Source organism: Myotis yumanensis, unplaced genomic scaffold (assembly GCF_028538775.1).
Source record: "Myotis yumanensis isolate MYYU_CA2020_CCGP unplaced genomic scaffold, mMyoYum1.0.hap1 SCAF_4, whole genome shotgun sequence".
Lineage (NCBI taxonomy): Eukaryota > Metazoa > Chordata > Mammalia > Chiroptera > Vespertilionidae > Myotis > Myotis yumanensis.
This window is the reverse complement of record NW_027223755.1, coordinates 96621509-96640689: the sequence shown is the minus strand read 5'-3', so window position 1 is coordinate 96640689 and position 19181 is coordinate 96621509. Positions and strand designations below refer to the sequence as shown.

Genomic DNA, 19181 nt, shown 5'->3' with positions numbered 1-19181 from the left:
GGGACGAGTCAGGAAAGTTTGGATTGTATTCTAGAATCAGAGGAGGGTTTTAAGCAAAGAAGTGATATAAGTAGATTTATCTCAATTAGATAAGTGGATAGATAGATGAACAGGTAGATATATGGTTGATTGATAGATAGATAGATAGATAGATAGATAGATTTGATAGATACAGATATAATAGTAAATGGTTGGTGATTTGGAGAAGCAGAAGTGGAGCCAAAGAGACAAGATTTAAGGCTATTGTTGATTTGGTTCTGGTGAAATACATGATGTTAGGATGGTGACAGTGTGAATGGAATGACGTGTATACATTTAAGATTTCATCTGTAATTTCTGAGGGCTGGACTGATGCACTGTGGTCCACCTTGGCCAAGGCCAGGTGCGGCGGAGGTGACCATGTGTGGAGATCACTCATAACACGGCAGTCCAGACACATTTTCCCATCACTCCATTGGGGTCCCTGGGACTTGCCATTCTTCCTTCAGGCTGTGCTTAGCCAGCTCTGAGGGCGTAGGGTTGCCGACGTGCCTGGCATAGCTGTTGTGAGCGTAGAGCTGGAGTCCACATCTTCCCTAATAACCTTGTGTCTAAATTGTAGTGTCACACAAGGGCGTGTTCAGAAATTAGCATTTGAAAAGAAGCCTCCTTGCTTTCAGTTTGAGCTGACATGGTCCCTTTTCCTCTGTGGAAATGAAATTTATTAATCATAATAAAACCATCAGAATCTGAAGGTAGAGGTCACCCTGAGGAGAAAAGGCGCCTGCTCATTTACCAGGAATAGTTCAGCGCTGCTGTATTTTTCTTCTGCCCAGGCAGAGAACATTGCCAAATTGTTACCTTGGGCTTTCCACTGAGGCTCTGCCCAGTGTTATAAACAAATAAAAATGTACAATTAAAGTACGTGGGAGAAAAGGGTGGGAGCTACGTTTTCATGCAATGCATTCAGGCCACCAACATGTCGTCTACCAAAAAGAGGAAATCTTTGCCACAGTAAAATCATTCCCCAAATTAAAAGAAAAAACAGTAATTCCTCTGAATTTACATCTTCATGCCCGTTTTGAAGGAATATCATGCTGTGGCATTACATAGTACCTTTCCAAGGGTTTTTAGTTCGCTTTTGTCGTATATGTCCTGTTCATACCACCAGCTTTGCAGAGTGAAAGTGCATTAAAAATAATTCTATGATCACTTTTTTTAACCCTCTGCCCTAATGACAACTTTACTTTCTCATGAAATAAAAATTAATGACAAAGTTGTATCTCATATTCCTTTACACCTATGAATATTTACTTCTAATTGCATGGGTCGAGGTCCAGCTTTCATGAGTGATCTCCCTGAATGAGTGACTTCTTAAAAAATGTCATCATTCCTCTTGTTTTAACATGCCCTCTGTCTTGGACTCCCATCTGTTTTTCCTCCCAGAGAGATGGGGGTCTTGGAAGGCCTTTTGTGATGAGCCAGAGGGCTGGCAGGTATCTTAGGGAATGAAGTGCAAGGGGGAGGGTGGACTGTCTGTTTCACTGAGAAACATCCATTCTCATACCACTTGTGAGGATCGGGAGAACACAGTGTGTTGAAGCAGAAAGCCTCATCTGGATTGTTGGAGCTTGGTGCCCCTTGAACAGGCAAGGAGGGCTTGGGAAGAAGACACATCCAATGTGAACTGGTCAAATCATTTTTTCCCACGTGGAGTCTAAACTAGAGCCCATGAGTTAGAAGGATCTTCACCCACCTTCTTCCGAACTTTCAGGGCTCCACGATGTAAGCAATCATTCCAGGCCCATCCAGTATATTCTTTTTTGTTTTTCTTAATCTTTATTGTTGAAAGAATTACATATGTCCCCCCCCCCCCCATTGACCCCTTCTAGCCAGCATGCCCCTGCCCCTCCCCCCATCCCAGACCTCCACCACCTTATTATCTGTGTCCATGGATTATGCATATATGCATTCAGGTTCTTTGGTTAATCTCTTCCCACCCACCCACCTCCCCCACCTTCCCTCTGAGATTCCACAGTCTGTTCCTTGCTTCTATGTCTCTGGATCTATTTTGTTCATCAGTTTATTTTGTTCATTAGATTCCACATATGAGTGAGATCATGTGATATTTGTCTTTCTCTGACTGGCTAATATGTTCTATCTAGTACATTTTTTTTTAATATATTGATGTCAGAGAGGAAGGGAGGGAGAGAGACAGAGACATCAATGAGGAGAGAGAATCATTGATTGGCTGCCTCCTGCACGCCCCCCTCGTGGGGATTAAGCCAGCAACTGGGACATGTGCCCTGACTGGGAATTGAACCATGAGCTCCTGGTTCATAGGTCAACCACTGAGCCACGCTAGCCAGGCCCATCCAGTACATTCTTATTCACCAACTATGAGCAAGAAGATTGGAAGCAAAATGGTGAAAAGATAGGGAAGGAGAAGAATAAAGCATGTGGAAATTAGACTCCAAGAGATGGGAGGTGGCTTAAGGTTGACAGTAGTTGATAGAACAGACAAATCATTTCTTCCGGACTTGTTCCTTCATTCTTTAAAGGAAAGTCCCAGAGCCAAAAGCTATGGGTAATCCACATATATCCCATTTGGTGACCGGTACCCCCCGTTCCCCAGCTGCTAACAGTGCTCAGGTGCTCCCTTCTTCAGAGAATTACCTTCTGCCCACGAAAGTCACTTCAATTCAGTTCTTCTCCACCCCCCAGGGAAACCTGCAGCTAATGCTTAACTTACATGAGTGTTCAAAAAACCAACTCCTTTGCCTCCAGCTGGGATTCATTCTGGGGCACAACTCACAGGGTCAGGTCAAAGTTAGTCTCTAGCTTAGGCCATTTCTCCTCTTTCCCTTGCTATTGAACTGCCTGCCTCTCTCTCTCCTTCTTCTTTACATGCACAAGAATCTCTATTTCAGGCTCTTCTGGGGAACCTAACTTAAGATTGCATCTCAGCTTTGATCATTACTGAAGGAGCACTGTTCAAACTACCTGCAAGGAGGTATCCGGCAGGCCATTTAAGTAAGGGTACATGCCACCATGGAAAGATCCTTCCAGTGGCTCTGAGAAATGTAAAGGTCAGCTCTGACTGTCTAGCTCTGTGATCTTGAGCAAGTGACTTCACCTCTCTGAACCCTAATTTCTGATCTGTGGCATCATTCAGTCCCGGACACTTAATACACACTGAATGCATCAGGCTTCCTTCCCTTCTTCATTTTTTATTCTGAGGCCTGTGCTGGAAGTCATGGCAGAGGAGGGAAGAGGATGGGAAAGAGAGACAGAAAAACTCGAAGATAAGGAACTGTCATCAAGAAATACTGTTTGAAATGTGTCCCTTCCCAGAACCTGGCCATAGATTGATGAGTTAGAGGTTCTGGAGTGATAGGATTGAAATCAAATCAGCTATAACTCTTGAGTGGGTTGGGGTGGCGTCCCAGAAACCCTTCAAGGATGCTTCTATTTGAGTGTGTTTGCTCTTAACAAAGATGTTGGACCCTAACTGTAAAGACTGGGTCGCTTTGCCCATTTTGATTCACCCTTTCTCCTTTGATTGGTGACAGCTAAATTAGGAGAAAAGGACCATCTCTCTTGGGTATTAACATGTCCTCTGGGGGTACTGGCTTTACTGGGCTTCTTAAAACCATTCTTTCACGTTGTTTTGTGTTGTTTGTTTGTTTGTTTGCCTACCTCGGTCTCCAGGGTAGCCGCATGAGCAGTTAGAAATGGTCCTATGAGAGACCAGCCATGTTAAATGGACAAAAGAATGTGCTATGCACAGATGGACTTTTTAAATGTTATGTGGCAGATAGGAATATGTTCCTTAGGTATGAAGATGAATAGGGCCCCTCCACACTGTCTTGGTATTTTGCATTTTATGGTTGCTATTATTACTTTGTAACTGCATATTATGGATTAATCTTCACCTCTATTTCCCTTTCAGTTACGGACGAGTTTATGCTGCCGACCCCTACCACCACACACTTGCTCCAGCCCCCACCTACGGCGTTGGTGCCATGGTGAGTACCAATTCCTCCTCTTCCTCACTTCTTCCCGCTCCCTTCCCTTCCCCAGCTGGGACCTTTGTATGGGTTGATGGTTGACGTCCTCTCACTCTCCCCTTAATTGAATTTGTCTCTTGTGCTAATCTAACAGCAGCTAAAATGCCACATTAATCCTCCCAGTAAACTTGATAAATGTCTTAATTTCTTGGCAATGTAGTGCATGTAAGTTATTATATTTCTAATTTTGCAAGTCTCACCTAGCAGAGCACTTACCTTAATGGAATAATTAGTCATTTTGATAATTAAATCCATCACTAACAGAATGCAGTGTCAATGCAGAACTTTTTTTTTTCTTTTTTTTTTCCCTCCCTTGCTGCTCATTCACATAGCCCCAAGGTTCCAGCCCCAGCACAGACTTCAGAGGAGCTAAGCTGCACACTTCCAGGCCTCTGCTGTCAGGCAGCTGAGAATCTGACTGCCTCTCCTCCCCTATTACAATTCATGTTTAAAGTCATAGTCGCCCAGGAAAGAAAATAGAGAGGGGCACACTTTGTGTGTGTGCCTAGTACATAAGGAACTAGAAGGAATCAGCTGGGTTTGGGGGTTGTCTTTTATTTTTTGGGGGGTTGGGTTTTTGTTTGGGGGGTGGGGGGAGGGCATACAGGGGAGGTGAGGGTGGGTGAATTTGCCTGTACTTGTTCAAACTTCTATGCACTAAAACTCTTGAGTACAGTAAGACGTGCCCATCACGTGAGAGCGTATGCAATCATTACAAAGCTTTTGGCATGCAGCTTTCTGCTTGGGATCAAGAATCTCAGTCCTTTATCCTAAAACTCAATCCCCATAGGCATTCATTTGAATCGCCAGTACCTTTAGAAAAAGGAAATAAATTAAGTGCCACCTCGTAGCCGTCTAAAGCCATGGCCAGACAATTCGCTGGAGCGTGGTGGTAGAAATTCAACCACGATCTGGGGACCATGTTCTTTTGCACAAGCTCGGTTACATCAAGCAATCCATCCGTATGACTCCCCTCTTAAGCGCAAATTCCCATACAGCTCGTTGAGCCACGTCAAGTACAGAGTTGATTTAAATTTCCATCCTGATTTTGCCTTCAACCACTCTGCTTCAACACCTAGTCCACTTGAGTTATGTGTTGGAAAAGAGAGTGGAATTACGACATTCAATCAGTCATCTGCATTCAACCTCTTGAGTGTAGATTGAGCTTTTCCCGATGGATCATAGTGTTAATGAATCAAATGAGCAAACAGAATGAGACACTGCACATCCTTCAGTGGTCCAGTATATCCGAGTCCTTTCAACTACCAGGACTGGCCGACAGAATTGGGTTTCAGAGGGGCTCTCTGTCTGTGGAGCTCTTGGTGGGGGTTAGGATTGGCCCTATCTTCAGTTCTCCAAGAATGACCTGGGGTTGGGTAGGGGTGCCTTCATTTTGGTTGAGTTTGAGTGTCTATTTTTCACATGAGTAGTCTTTTTTTTTTGATGATCCACGTGTTGCAAAAGGAAAATGTAAAAAACACACCCCTCAAATTGCTTTGTTTCAGAATGCTTTTGCACCCTTGACTGATGCCAAGACTAGGAGCCATGCTGATGATGTGGGTCTCGTTCTTTCTTCATTGCAGGCTAGTATATACCGAGGGGGATACAACCGTTTTGCTCCATACTAAATGACAAAACCATAAAAACCTTCCAATGTGGGGAGAAAGGAAGCTTTCCGAGGCCTGGGTATTGCAATACATGCAGTAGTGCATCATTTTAGCAACTCTAAAAACTAAAAAGAGGAAAAAAAATTACATTTTTTATCTTATACCTCAGATATTTTGTTCTGTGTATTTTACTATTGTGGGTCTTTAATTTCTGAAGGTTCCGTAGTTTGGTTGCTGGCTGTAGGAGTTTTGTTTTTTTGTTTTCTTTTTTTTTTTTTTTTGTGGTTGACCTAGAGAGATGCTAGCTATGAATAAAAACTGGTTTAGGGCCATATCCAGAGTGCTTTATCATGTAAATGAATTATATATGCTGAATAGTAAGCTACTGGGGTTATCAGCTGTTCGGGAAGAGTGTAAGTGACTACAGTAGTCATTTTTTCTGCATCTGCATTATTTTATTTTATGAAAGGGGAAAGGTGGGAGGGACTTAGGGGATTGGGACTGGGGTTCGACTGAAAGAAAAAAAAATAGTAACTGATGAATCTAAACGACCCACTGCACCAACGATCATATAGCAACGGTTCTGAGTCACTCATTGTCCGTTCAGGCCAAAGGGTATGCTGTTAAGGGGATGCTTCTAGCAGCCCTTGTGCATCCAAGTTGAATGAAGCTGTGCAAACCCACCCTTTAACCTTTCCCCCTGGGCAGTATTCAGCTTCTTAACCAGCCGCTAGTTATTTAGGCAAAAACTGCTAGTTAGGCCATCAACAAGCATTCTTTTTATATTTCTTCCAGTATAATAAATTATTGATATCATTGCTGACTTTTATATTATGGGAGGGAAAAAAAATAACATTAATAAAAAGGTGATTAAAAGCACTGTTTCTATTTTTTTCTTTTTTTCCAAAAAAAGAAAGTAATAAAAACTTAAATTCTTTGTACCAGTTAAAAAATGTATAAAATTTACATCTGTGCAGTGGAGTTGTTAAGTTCTAGAAACAGTCTATGAAGCTTTAGTTTTAGCCTAGTAGAACAACTGTTAGAGACAGACCTATAATTTTTATGGAATTACATGATAATCATATTCGGATTTCTAGAAGCATTTTACAAGTATTGCAATCATTGAGTAGAGATAATCATGGTATTTTCGTCAGCTTGGTACTTTTTGAAACATGACTGTGTTATGTGAGCAAGCTGCAATTTTTCAGTCTGTGAGAGCCTGCCCACTCCCCCACCACCACCCCCTATTCTTCCTCATCCCCAGTGATGATCTCAAATCGGTAACTTTAGTTCTGTCTCTAAGGCCCAGGACACTTGTAAGAAGGAAGCAAAAATGTAGGTGTACCCTCCTCCTCCCCGAAGAACAAAGCCCCCCCCGCCCCCCCCCCCCACCTCAGAAGCAGGGCCAGAGCGACACACACGGCCGAAAAATTGCAGTTTGTCCGGATTACTTCTGTTTGAACGCCTTCCATGTTGTCCTGTTTACAAGTTAACCTGAGTTGGGGTATCTGTCACGGGTCTTCCTGTTTTTGTATTTAAATGAAACAAACAGCAGCAAGCTGTCCCCAGTAGTTTTGCTGCCCTAGTTAAGTCTTCATGTGTACAGTGCCGGCCGTCTGGCAAGCACTTTAGTAAGTTATCAACTCACCGCTGTGAACCTGCCAATCCGCTGTAACAACTCTGCTTTCAAACAAAACCAAACAAAACTTAAAAAAAAAAAAAAAGTGTTTGTGATCCAGCATTCTTGTCATCCTATGTGCATGCAGTAAGATCGGTTGGATATTAAACCATCAATAAAGTTTCACAAGATTTGAAAACCAAGTTTCTGTAGCTTCGATATCTAAGGCAGATGAGGGTTGTCTTGAACCCAGAGAGAAAGGGGGAAAACTGCTCAGCAGCCCAAAGCGTATCAGATGTGCTTTTCAGCAGGCTTCTCCGGGTGGGGGAGGGGAGGGGCAGAGGGGTGTTCTATAGCATCACTAAGGCATTCTCATCCCCCCACCTGGGAAGCAATGTGATGACAGTTGATGTTTTGAAAGGCAATGGTTTCTTAAAATATATGGCATCCTACCCCGGAGGGGAGAGAGAGAGAAAGAACAGGGGGCTAGGGAGAATAAACGGATTTCTCCCAATTGCCTCAAATTTCACACTCCAGAATTTGCATTGTATTTGGAATCACAAACATAGAATTCTTACTGTGTTGGTTAAAGTAAAATTAATTTGCAGTTTTGATTTTCATTGATGAGCTGTACTTTTCCCCCATGACTGTATGTAGTTTTAATAAAATCATTTAGAGCAAGTGGGTGCCAACTGAGGTTGCAGATCTTCTGTCTAGGCACTCCTCCAAGATGCCAACAAGTCATTTTAAAATGTATGTCAGAGATGTAAACAGACATTTTGGATTTTTTAAAACAGTATTTATTTGGAATGTTTTCATTTATCTAAATAACTATTGCTATTATGAATTATGAAAAAAAGATTAATATCATGTGTGGCCTATAGTGACTTCTTAACACACACATCACGCAATCTGCAAACCCAGAAAATGTGTATATCTGTCTTTAGAAATTAGTGTTTATATCACTTACAGTGGTTTGTGAATAAAGAAAACTGGTTTGTAATATCAAAAAAATAAAAGCTTAGTCTGAAAAGGTACCTGTGAGTTGGTGTTCTTAGTCCTTTGGCTTCTGTGTGTTTCTTTCAAGGGTGTGTCCAGCAGGGGGCGTGGTGTGGGCTGCCCAGGTGAGCAGGAGGCTGCCATAGCCACTGGTGGCGCCCCCTGCAGGTGCACTGGCAGTATGGCACACAGGGCTGTTCCCCAGCGTGGAAATGTCAGTCTTTGGATGAAAACAAAACAACAAAAATAAATTGTGAATTTCAGTGAAACATCTGTCCTAGTGATTAATACAACTCTGGGGTCGGGGGAGGCTTGTATGATGAGGAGAAAACTAGTGAGTGCTAGGTTTCCGTTTATGGAGTGCTTACCTTGGGCCACGAATCCAGCTTAGGCTCTTGTGTTACTTATTTCATTTAATGATGTAATAATTCTATCAGGGTGATCTACCCCATTTAGTTATCTAAATAATATCTTCTGCCTCGTTCAGTTATCTTTTTAAAATATATTTTATTGGTTTTTTACAGAGAGGAAGGGAGAGAGATAGAGAGTTAGAAACATCGATCAGCTGCCTCCTGCACACTCCCTACTGGGGATGTGTCCGCAACCCAGGTACATGCCCTTGACCAGAATCGAACCTGGGACCTTTCAGTCCGCAGGCCGATGCTCTATCCACTGAGCCAAACCGGTTTCTGCTCGTTCAGTTATCTTAATACCCCTATCAAGTTTTCAATATGTGGGGTCTGGAAGCAGATGTTGGGAGTTTGAATCCCGATTCTGTCACTTGCCAGCTGCAGCCCAGGGCAAGTTAAGCCAGAGTTCTATGCCTCGGTTTCCTCACCCATAAACCCGGATGATAGCAATACGTGCCTCTTCCTATTGTCATGTGGAATCAATAAAACAATCTATGCGACAGGCTCACTGCTGTACTTCACCGCCTGTAAGCTATGGTTATTTACAGGGAGGAAACTGAGGCACAGAGAGCTTAACTCATCTGAGATCACACATCAAGCAAGTGGCAAGGCCCGGACCCCAACACCGGCATGCTTCGTCCATGGGGGCTCTTTTCTCCTGGCCCGTGAGCACTCAACTCCAGAAATGATAGGACTTAGCTTAGTGCCCCACACAGTTTCACAGGGCAGGTTATCTTACTAGCAATTATCACACCACGTCAAGTATACTTAACGGTCCCTTCCCTGTAAACTCCTTGTAATATGGAGAACTGGGAGGGTCACAGTCAACTCCCATCGCCCTGTGTCAATTGGTCCTTGAAGGCAGTATGACCCTCCTTTCATAAATGAAGACAATGAGAATTAATAAGTCATATGATTTGCCTGAAGTCATGTCTAGCGACTGTGGGAAGCAAGGTCCCATGAGGATCTGTCTGAGCCTGGAGCGAATGCCTTCTTCCAAAATTCTGCTCCATTATTTATGATGGGGGTGGGGGGGGGGTTGGGGGGGGGGGTCATGTTAAACCTGGGCTTCTAGTACTCTCCTTACAAAATATGTGAGGCTGTATCAATTACAGCAAAATTGTCTCGAGCTTTCTCCTGGCATATGGCAAGGAGGAAGATAATTATCTCCTAAATTGCTGGCTTTCTAATTGAGTCCCCACCCTCTCCAAATCTGAGGATGTAAGTATAGATGTGAAAAGCAGTCATTTACAGAATCTCCAAAACCAGGCTCTTCTCTTAAATGAAGGTAAGCCTATAAATTTCATGTGAAGTGTAAAGTAAATAAAAACGGTGGCAGAACTGAAAGGGCTTCTTCAAAGGCTCCGCCAGCCGATGCACATGTGTGTCCCCCGCAGCGCGGGCAGAGGTGGGCTAGGCAGCCCGGAGGAAGCCCATGTGCGGTGCACAGGACTGTGTATAAATTGGGGCTGTTATTTGTGTTTTCGTGGACAATGCCCAGGAGGTAGAACTTCATCCCACCTGCAATTTTTTTCTTAAAACAATATTTTAATGAAACAGTAAGACCTTCTCCGTATTAGAAATAAAATAAAATAAAACAGTGCAGTTTCGTCGCTCAGACCACCGTCTCAGTCCCATCCCATTTTCCTACTCACCACCCTGAGGACCTCAATCATATGTGGTGACATTTGAGGGCTGTTTCTACTTCCTGGAAAGCAGGGAGCTCTGTGAGCACTCTGCTATCCCAGGCCTATCCCAGGCAACCGAACATGCACACGCATGCATGTACGCATGCTCTCATGTCCATGTGCATGCTGCGCACGTGCACACACAGCAAACGTCCTTTACTGCTGTGGCAGTGCCCCTCTGAGGGGCCATCCCACAACCTTCTCTCTTAGAAACACATGACGAGCTTGTTTGAAAGCAGATTCCTGGGCCCTGTCTGCTTTGGGCACTCCCAAGGCTGAGGACCACCGCCATGTGGGAGGGACCACCTTCGGGAACTTCCTGAGGGTGCTCTAGTTAGGTTCTCCCTGCAGATCCGACCCTCATAACGCCAGGAGGACCCATCAATGTGCATGTGCAGGCGTGTGCGCATGCCCGCATGTACTCAAGCATCTACCTGCCTGCACCTATATAAGACGCACATTCTAACCTTGCTCATGACCACCTGATTTTTTCACCCATAAAGTTCAGAATCAGTACTGGAAATAGTATTCTCAGAAGAGATAGAATAGTCATATTCCTGGGAAAGCCTGGGGTGTTTGTGTGTGTGTGTGTGTGTGTGTGTGTGTTTAAATTCGCTGTTGGACAATACGTGTGCTCATGCACACACAAATATATATGATATCTTTGGGAGATTTGTATGTAAATTCAGCAGGTGCAGTCTTTTCGGAAGGATGTGACAATCTCATGTGCCATTGCTAAGGCTTCAATCTGATGTTCATCTCACAGCCCAAAGCAGAGCCCTTCAGTTCACGGGGGAAACTGGGGTTTCCCATGGCTCTCATATGACGTCCTGAGGGATGTAGATTTGGGGTGAACAGGAGCACTTGGCGCCTTGGCACTTTGGGAGAACCTCCTGGGAGAGCCCAGTCTTACCTCATAGGCTGTGTACTCATCGCCCAACTGGAAAATTGGAGGTGGGCCACGAAACGGGTGGGAAAGTCTCTGTGGCCTCACGAATCAGGCTGCTTTGATGACAGATATCTGGGGTCAGAAGGGAGTGAACCCACAATCTCAAAGGGGGGAATGATTTCTGGGCAGCAAGGCAGTATTAGGAAGAAAACACCAAGGGTTCTTTTAACACTAATGGAGTCACTTCCTAAAGGGAACAGGGCTGTAGCTTGTATTGAGAACGAAACAAGTAATAAGAAGACTGGCTAACATGGTTTCACTGCAGTTCCAGGCCCTTTACAAAACACATATTTAATCTCTGCGCTTATGTACACACACCTGTCTGTGTCCAGGCACCTGTGTGAGAGTCACCTTGAAAAATCTTAGCCTCTGTGCTTCAACCATCTCATATCTAAACGTGGATGGGAACAGTACCTCCCTCCAGGGTTCTCCTGGGAATAAGATGTGTTCAAAGATGCACAGCACTTAGCCTGCCAGCATTTTTTTCTTTTAAATCATTTCTCTACTTATCTGCATAACTTAGATGAATCCATACACATTTTAGAGATTCAAATAATATGTATATGTCTTTTCTCTGATATATAGCATGATTACACAGACGGAACTATACAGTTGTGTACGTCTAAAATAAATCTCTTTATACACACACGGATACTAAATGCTTTGTAATGTATAATATTTTTATTTTTATGCATTAGCATAACTACACTGCATTAGTGGACCATAAACATAGATGCTAATTCTTATAAAGCACTTAGATCCTGACAGAGTAAGCCATCAGCAAATGAGACTTATTACTATTATTATCCCATTTAATTCTCCCAAACTGGCAAGCAAGGTACTATCATTACCCCAGTCTGCCCACAAGGAAGCAGAACCTCCAGCAACCCTGGCGACATGCCCAAGGCACAAGGCTCCAGGTGGTAGCGAGGAGCCGTGGGCCTGGGCTGCCTGACGGCCAAGTTCCTGCTGCTACAATACTTCACAGGCACCTGGGCATTCACTCCTTGTGGCAGCCCAGGCACGTACTTTGCCCCACGTCGAAGAGCTTACAAGGATTGGAAGTAAGAGCCAACCCCAGTGTTCCCAGCTTCCCTGTACACTCGCCCGGCTTTAACAACTGCTGACACTTGTTTAGCCAGTGGGATAGCAGGAGGCCCCAGGGTCCAGGTCTGAGAATGCGACCGCCCTGGCGTGGTCATCCCTGGGGATTCGCAGCAGCCCGTGGCTTTGACACTCAGGCTCTCTGAGTGCCACTGGCAGATGCTGCATTACCTGAAGGAGGCAAAAAGGCAGCGAGAGAAGAGAATTCCCCAGGCTCAAGACAAGAGTAAAACGCAAGGGCTTCGAGGCAGAAACTAGAAGAGCAGAGACCCGAGAAGGAGGGTGATGGTGGTGCTGTGGGCAGGTGACGGTTGGCAGAGTGCAGAATGCAAATTGGCAGTTCATCAGCATGGAGGTCCTAGCCAACCTTACAAGGAAAGTTAACAACAACACAATAATAAATCCAAACAAAACAAAGAACCGCCCCCCACCCCCCCATCCCACCCCCAGAAAACCCTGCCTAAAAGCAGGCGGCAAGGACTGCAAAGGAAACCTTCACGCTCACATCCAGAAAGTCAGACTCTCTGCAGCCACGCCAGGCAGTTGTCTAGAACTGAAAACAGGTCAGAGTCACTGCCTGCAGCTCGCCCTTTATCTCCCCCAAACACTCCCAGGCGGGAGCCACTGAAATCCATTACTAAGCAGGATTTCAGCACCATGCAAACTGCTGCTCAGCTGGAAGGGCTGTCAGCATCCCTGGGCGCAGGCTGCTGCTTTCTCCTTTGTTATTTTCCTAAACTGAGGACTCGTGGTGTATTGTTCTTTTGACTGTTTTCTTTTTTTCCAAAGCCTGTTCTGCCCTTCTCACCCTAAAGAACGTGTGTGTGTGTGTGTGTGTGTGTGTGTGTGTGTGTGTGTGTGTGAGAGAGAGAGAGAGAGAGAGAGAGAGAGAGAGAGATGGAGGACATGCTTTGTGAGATGCCGTCAGGCAGCCCAGGCCCATGTAAGAAGGGGGAAAATAACCCATAAAACTTTCAATGTCAGTTGCAACATTCTGATGTTGAAATTAAAAATCATTTACATCTTGCATGGTAGAAGAAAAAGATAAACTCCTCCTCTCTCTTTTTAGGACTTTTCCATCACCTAAAAACAAAACAGAACAACTCAGCCTGGCTGATATTGTAATTTCTGTTATGCCATCCAAGATGTAGATAGGCAGTAGCTAGAATGGAGTAATGGACAGCAAAATTCAGTGGTTAGAGGTCTTTTTCCTCCTTTTTTTCTCAATGATTTCAGAGATGAAGAGAGCGAGAAACATCGATGATGAGAGAAAATCATTGATTGACTGCCTCCTGCATGGCCCCTACTTGGAGGGGGGAGGTGGAGCCCACAACTGGTTCACGTGCCCTTGGCCAGAATCGAACCTGTGACCCTGTAGTCACAGGCCTACGCTCTATCCACTGAGCTAAACCAGCTCGGGCTTTTTCCTCCTTTTAAAAAAGTTTCTAGATGAACCTGAGTTTTAATCCTGCCTCTGCTATCTTCTATTGTCTTCCCAGCTGTGCAACCTTAGGCAACTTAATTAGCCTCTCTGGGCTTGGTTTTCAAGTGGGTGAAATGTCTCATGGGGTCTTGCTGAGAATTCAATGAGATTGTGTAGCACCGAGGGGATTGGTTCCAGAAAAGTCACTCACCTTCCACTTGGGGACAAAAATGAAACCCCATGTTAAAAAGTGAGACATTGGATATTTTGAGGTTGGATTTGGAAAACCAGGGAGGATGCTGTACTATCGAAACTGAAAATCTTCATGGCTCTTCGGCGTCTGTGTGGGCTCCAGTGCAGTCCCTAGGTACTACCTGGGGGGCTCCGCTCTGGGTTTGCAGGTCTGCACAGTATATCCCCAAATGCATAGCACACTGACAGTATCCCCCCAAATGCATAGCACACTAACTGTGTACCCCCAAATGCATAGCCACACTGTGTATCCCCAAATGCATAGCACACTGTGTACCCCCAAATGCATAGCACACTAACTGTGTACCCCCAAATGCATAGCACACTGTGTACCCCAAAATGCATAGCACACTAACTGTGTACCCCCAAATGTGTAGCACACTAACAGTGTACCCCCAAATGCATAGCAACACTGTGTACCCCAAAATGCATAGCAACACTAACTGTGTACCCCCAAATGCATAGCACACTAACAGTGTACCCCCAAATGCATAGTAACACTGACGGCACGAAGGCCCTCCTGTGTGGGAATCTCAGAGCCACCACTGGGTTCTGGCCAAGGCATTTACCCACACGAAGCCCCACTTTCTCAACTAGAGGGAACTATTTTACCACCTCAAAGGGGGGTTGTGAGAAGTAGTGAGAAAATGCACATAAACTGCTCTGAACCTAAAAGATGTTCTCTTCTTGCCCCCCTTCTCTCCTGCCCCTTCATTAGCCTCAAGAGACTATATATATATATATATATATATATATATATATATATATATATATATACTAGAGGCCCAGTGCACAAAAATTTGTGCACTGGGGGGGGGGGGGGGTTGTTCCCCAGCCTGGCCTGTGCCCTCTTGCAGTCTGGGACCCCTCGGGAGATAACGACCTGCTGGCTTAGGCCTGCTCCCGGGTGGCAGAGGGCAGGCCCAATCCCTAAGTGCAGCCCCTGGTCAGGCTCAGAGCAGGGCCGATTGGGGAGTTGGGGCGCCGCCCCGTCATGCACAGAGCAGGGTGGATCGGGAGGTTGCAATGCCACCCTCAGTCACGCTCAGGGTAGACTGATTGGGGGTTTGGGGCACCGCCCCCTGTTACACTCAAGGCAGGGTCGATGGGGAGGTTGCGGTGCCACCCCCGTCACGCACAGAGCAGGGCCTATCAGGGGGTTGGGGCGCTGCCCCATGTCACTCACAGAGCAGGGCCGATAGGGGAGTTGGGGCACCGCCCCCTGTCACACACAGAGCAGGGCGGATCAGGGGGTTGGGGCGCTGCACCCTATCACACTCAGGGCAGGGCCGATGGAGAGGTTATGGTTCTACCCTGTCACACACAGAGCAGGGCCCGTGGGGGCGGGGGGTTGGGGCGCCACACCCTGTCACACACAGAGCAGGGCCTATCAGGGGGTTGGTGCGCTGCACCCTGTCACACACAGAGCCGCAGGGCAATCGGGGGATTGGGGAGCTCCCTCCTATCAGGCACAGAGCAGGGCTGATCAGGGGGTTTGGGCGCCGCCCCCTGTCACGCTGATCCCGGTGCTGGGAGCCTCGCTGCTCCGCTGATCCCGGTGCCGGGAGGCATATTACCCTTTTACTATATAGAATAGAGGCCTGGTGCACGGGTGGGGGCCGGCTGGTTTGCCCTGAAGGGTGTCCTGGATCAGGGTGGGGGTCCACACTGGGGTGCCTGGCCAGGCTGGCTGAGGGTCTGAGGGCTGTTTTCCCGCTAGCAGTTGACTAAAAGCTCCCAACTGCTTCTTGTTTTCTTTCTTTTTTTTTTTTATTTATTCTGGGCCAGCTTTAGCTCTGAGGCCTCGCTGCTGAAAACATGGATACAATGTTGCGGTCCAGGGCTGACTGAAAGCCGGTTTTGTTTAGCTTCTTATTTGCAACATAGTAATAGTTGCTTAGAGTTGCAGTTGAGAGTCCAGCAAGTGAGGCAGGGAACGTTGGAGTCTGCAGTTCCTGGAGGAAGCAAGCCTCCCTGTTTGCTTCAGTGCATGGCTGCCGGCCGCCATCTTGGCTGACAGTTAATTTGCATAAGGATACGCTGATTAGCCAATGGGAAGGGTAGCGGTCGTACGCCAATTACCATGTTTCTCTTTTATTAGTGTAGATATATAAATTTCTGTCACTTCCTGGCTTAGAGGATTTAAATTAAAACAAAATGCCACAAAAACCTTGCATAGGTCCCCAAGACCCACTCTTTGCCCCACAAACACGGGGAGGTAGACCATAGGGACCCCTCATGTCACAGAAGGAAAACAATAGTCCTAATTAAGCCGGACTCAGAGGACTTATGTGAATATTTGATACGTTCCACATGCCAATCATGCTCTGAGTCCCCTGCCACCAATGTGGTTTCTCTCCTGGCAGAACACTGCGTCCCACCATATCCATGTGGATCCGTGTTAAGACCGGGGAGGGGAGACGTCATTCATGAAGGCAGCTTGCAGTAGCAACCTCACCCTTGGGGCAAGAGGTCACACCTCATCCCTAGGCTTTCCAATTGGCTACAACCACTTTCCTGGGTACCCCAGCCCCGACCTCTGAGCTCCCGGATGCCAGCACCACGAAGGAGGCCAATGTTCTTACCTCTCCCACATCGTGCACCAGGATGCTGTGACGGGGGCAAGGCATGGTTGGAACTCACCTTCTGGTGTCATTGGGGGCTAAAGCTGTTCTCTCCGACTCTATTGGTCTGTGCAGGTTTTTACAACATAGGAGTCACACCCCATATTTGAGAAGAGAGATTTCACTGAACGCCTCCCTTGCAAAGCGGGGAGGTGTGGCAGCATTGAGCCTACATCCCTCCTGGTTAACAGACGGAGGAAGCTGAGGAATAGCTGCCTCCTTAAGACAGAGCAGTGCAGAGTCCCTCAGACCTCCTAAAGCCCACTCCCTGGTGCCAACCGGCCGACAACTCACCTAGGAGTTGAGGTGAGAGACCTGCTGTCCGGGGCAAGTTTACTGGACAAAGATAGTCTAATCCCATTGGCTGGGAGAGGAAAGGGCCAAAGAAAGTCCTTTTGTAAATGTGTAATCACCTAAAGACATCTGACCTAGAAAGTGTAAAGGAGAGGGAGACAGAGACAGAGACAAGGAGAGCACAGAAAGAGAGAGAGAGAGAGAGAAAGGAAAGAGGGAGGGAAGGAAGGAAGGAAGGAAGGAGGGAGAGAAGGAAAAGAAAGACTGGAAAACTCTCTTTCCACCCTGATTATCTAATATTACAGATTTGAGTGCATGACAAATTCATGTGTTACTTCTTCCCTAGTAATCTTTATATGGATTTATCACATTTAAAATTTTATCCAAGCTTGTATTTCTTTCTTAGCCTTGCCTTCTCTGGTATGTTTCCTCCTGCTTTAAACTGGCACTGTGCAATAAAAATATACTGCAGGGTACCTGTGTAATTTTAAATGGTCTCGCAACCTTGTCCAAAAAGTAAAAAGGAATCAATAAAAGTCATTAAAGATAATATATAATAATTAATATGTTATATTAATAATTTTAATATTATATTTTATTAACCTGAGATAACTATCATTCCAATGCATTGTCCATAGAAAACTATATTGAAGAGATGTTTTGCATTCTCTTCTGCATGCTAAATCTTTGGTATCTGTTGCAAATTGACACTCACAGCCACATGTCAAAGACTCAGTAGCCACGTGCGGCCTGTGGCCCCCACACTGGACAGCAGCACAGCCTCAGTTCATCGACAAACCTTCCAGGCCACTTCATCTACAAACCTCATGCTAAGCTAAGCTCCCGGAGTGAGATCCCCGTAAGTCGGGTTGATCCCTTGGGCGATGCTGAAATGTCCCCAAGTTTGTCAGGGAGATCAGAGAGCCGAGTCTGGGAGGCACCCTGCAGGTCCCGGCAAGGCTCCCCTGCACCGACAGCTATCCTCCAGGGAGGCTGCCACTTCTTTATTTTACTTCTGCTTGTTGCCACCAATGCTCAGATTCTTGAGAAATAACCTGGTACATAACAACAGCTTGTTTGGGGAATTGTATCACCAAGTCGGCAAATCCTAAGTCACAGAGGAAACAGACTATGAACCAGGAGAGGGTATCAGAGGGTGACCAAGGAGCAGAGGCTCAGCAAAGCCCCAGCCCCAGCCCCATCCCACCCCAAGGGGTAGGAGCCCCATCTCTTTGTTGGCTCTTCCTTCACTCATCGACAATGCCCCAGTCTGCCCCAGACACAGTGCTGATTACTGGGGGTACCAAAATAGGCTTCGAAGTATAGTCACAGTGACACATTGCCAATCTGCCTGACATACCATCATGTGTCCACCCTACCCTTGAGCGTTAACTTCTATTGCTGTGAAATAAATGGTCATATATTTTTCAGCTCAAAGCAGAACTTTATTACCTCACGGTTTCCATGAGTCAGAGGTCTGGGTAAGAGTGGGGTGGGACTTCTACTTAAGATCTCCTGGCTGAAATCGAGGTGCCAACCAAGGCTCTGATTCTCATCGGAGGCTTGAGAGCAACTTCCGAGCTCACCAGGGTTGTGAACAGAATTTAGGTTCTTGCCAAGGTAAGGCTGAGGCCCCCACTTCCTCAGGCTGTTGGTTAGTGATGACACTTGCCTCCTGTAAGCCACCTACACTTCCCTTCCATGTGGCCCTCATAGGAAGGTTATGAGGTGGGTCTTTGCCTTCTTCCAGGTGAGCAGAGGTGTGCCTCTTGAACTTCATCACTTTATTTTAAAGGTTCCTCGGATTAGGTCAGGCCCACCCAGGATCATCTCCTGTTGGGTTCACTTAAAGTTGATGGATTAGAAACTAACTCAGGGGAGTGATATCACAGTCACAGGTTGCTCTCACATGAAGGGGAGGAGATTACACACAGCATGTTCTCTAGGGGGTAGGAATCTTGGGGACCATCTCACAATCCTGTCCACCCCACTATGTCTTGTAAATCTGCTTATTTTTTATCAACAACCGGAGGCGTCATCATCTTTGTGATTAGAATTACTTTATCTAATCTTTCAAGGTATTCTAATTTTGGGATAAGAAAAATCAAAGCTCAGAGAAGCAAGAGGAGGTTGGCGCGACTAAAAATTGGTGGAGCCAGATTAG

General features: G+C 45.9%; 1 protein-coding gene across 27 annotated transcripts in view; it reads left to right on the top strand.

The window, feature by feature from the left end:
- Positions 1-8311, top strand: part of RBFOX1 (RNA binding fox-1 homolog 1) — a 2061082-nt gene extending 2052771 nt beyond the window's left edge. For 11 of the 27 annotated variants that reach the window (XM_070413019.1, XM_070413020.1, XM_070413015.1 and 8 more), the window contains 2 exons: positions 3932-4007; positions 4382-4607. In XM_070413019.1, coding sequence (XP_070269120.1) covers positions 3932-4007; positions 4382-4529 — 224 coding nt within the window. In that variant the 3' untranslated portion in view covers positions 4530-4607. Of the gene's footprint in view, positions 1-3931; positions 4008-4381; positions 4608-5554 lie in introns of those variants that run through there. The other 16 variants (XM_070413026.1, XM_070413017.1, XM_070413018.1 and 13 more) reach the window with 5 other exon arrangements.
- Positions 8312-19181: the final 10870 nt, after the last annotated feature.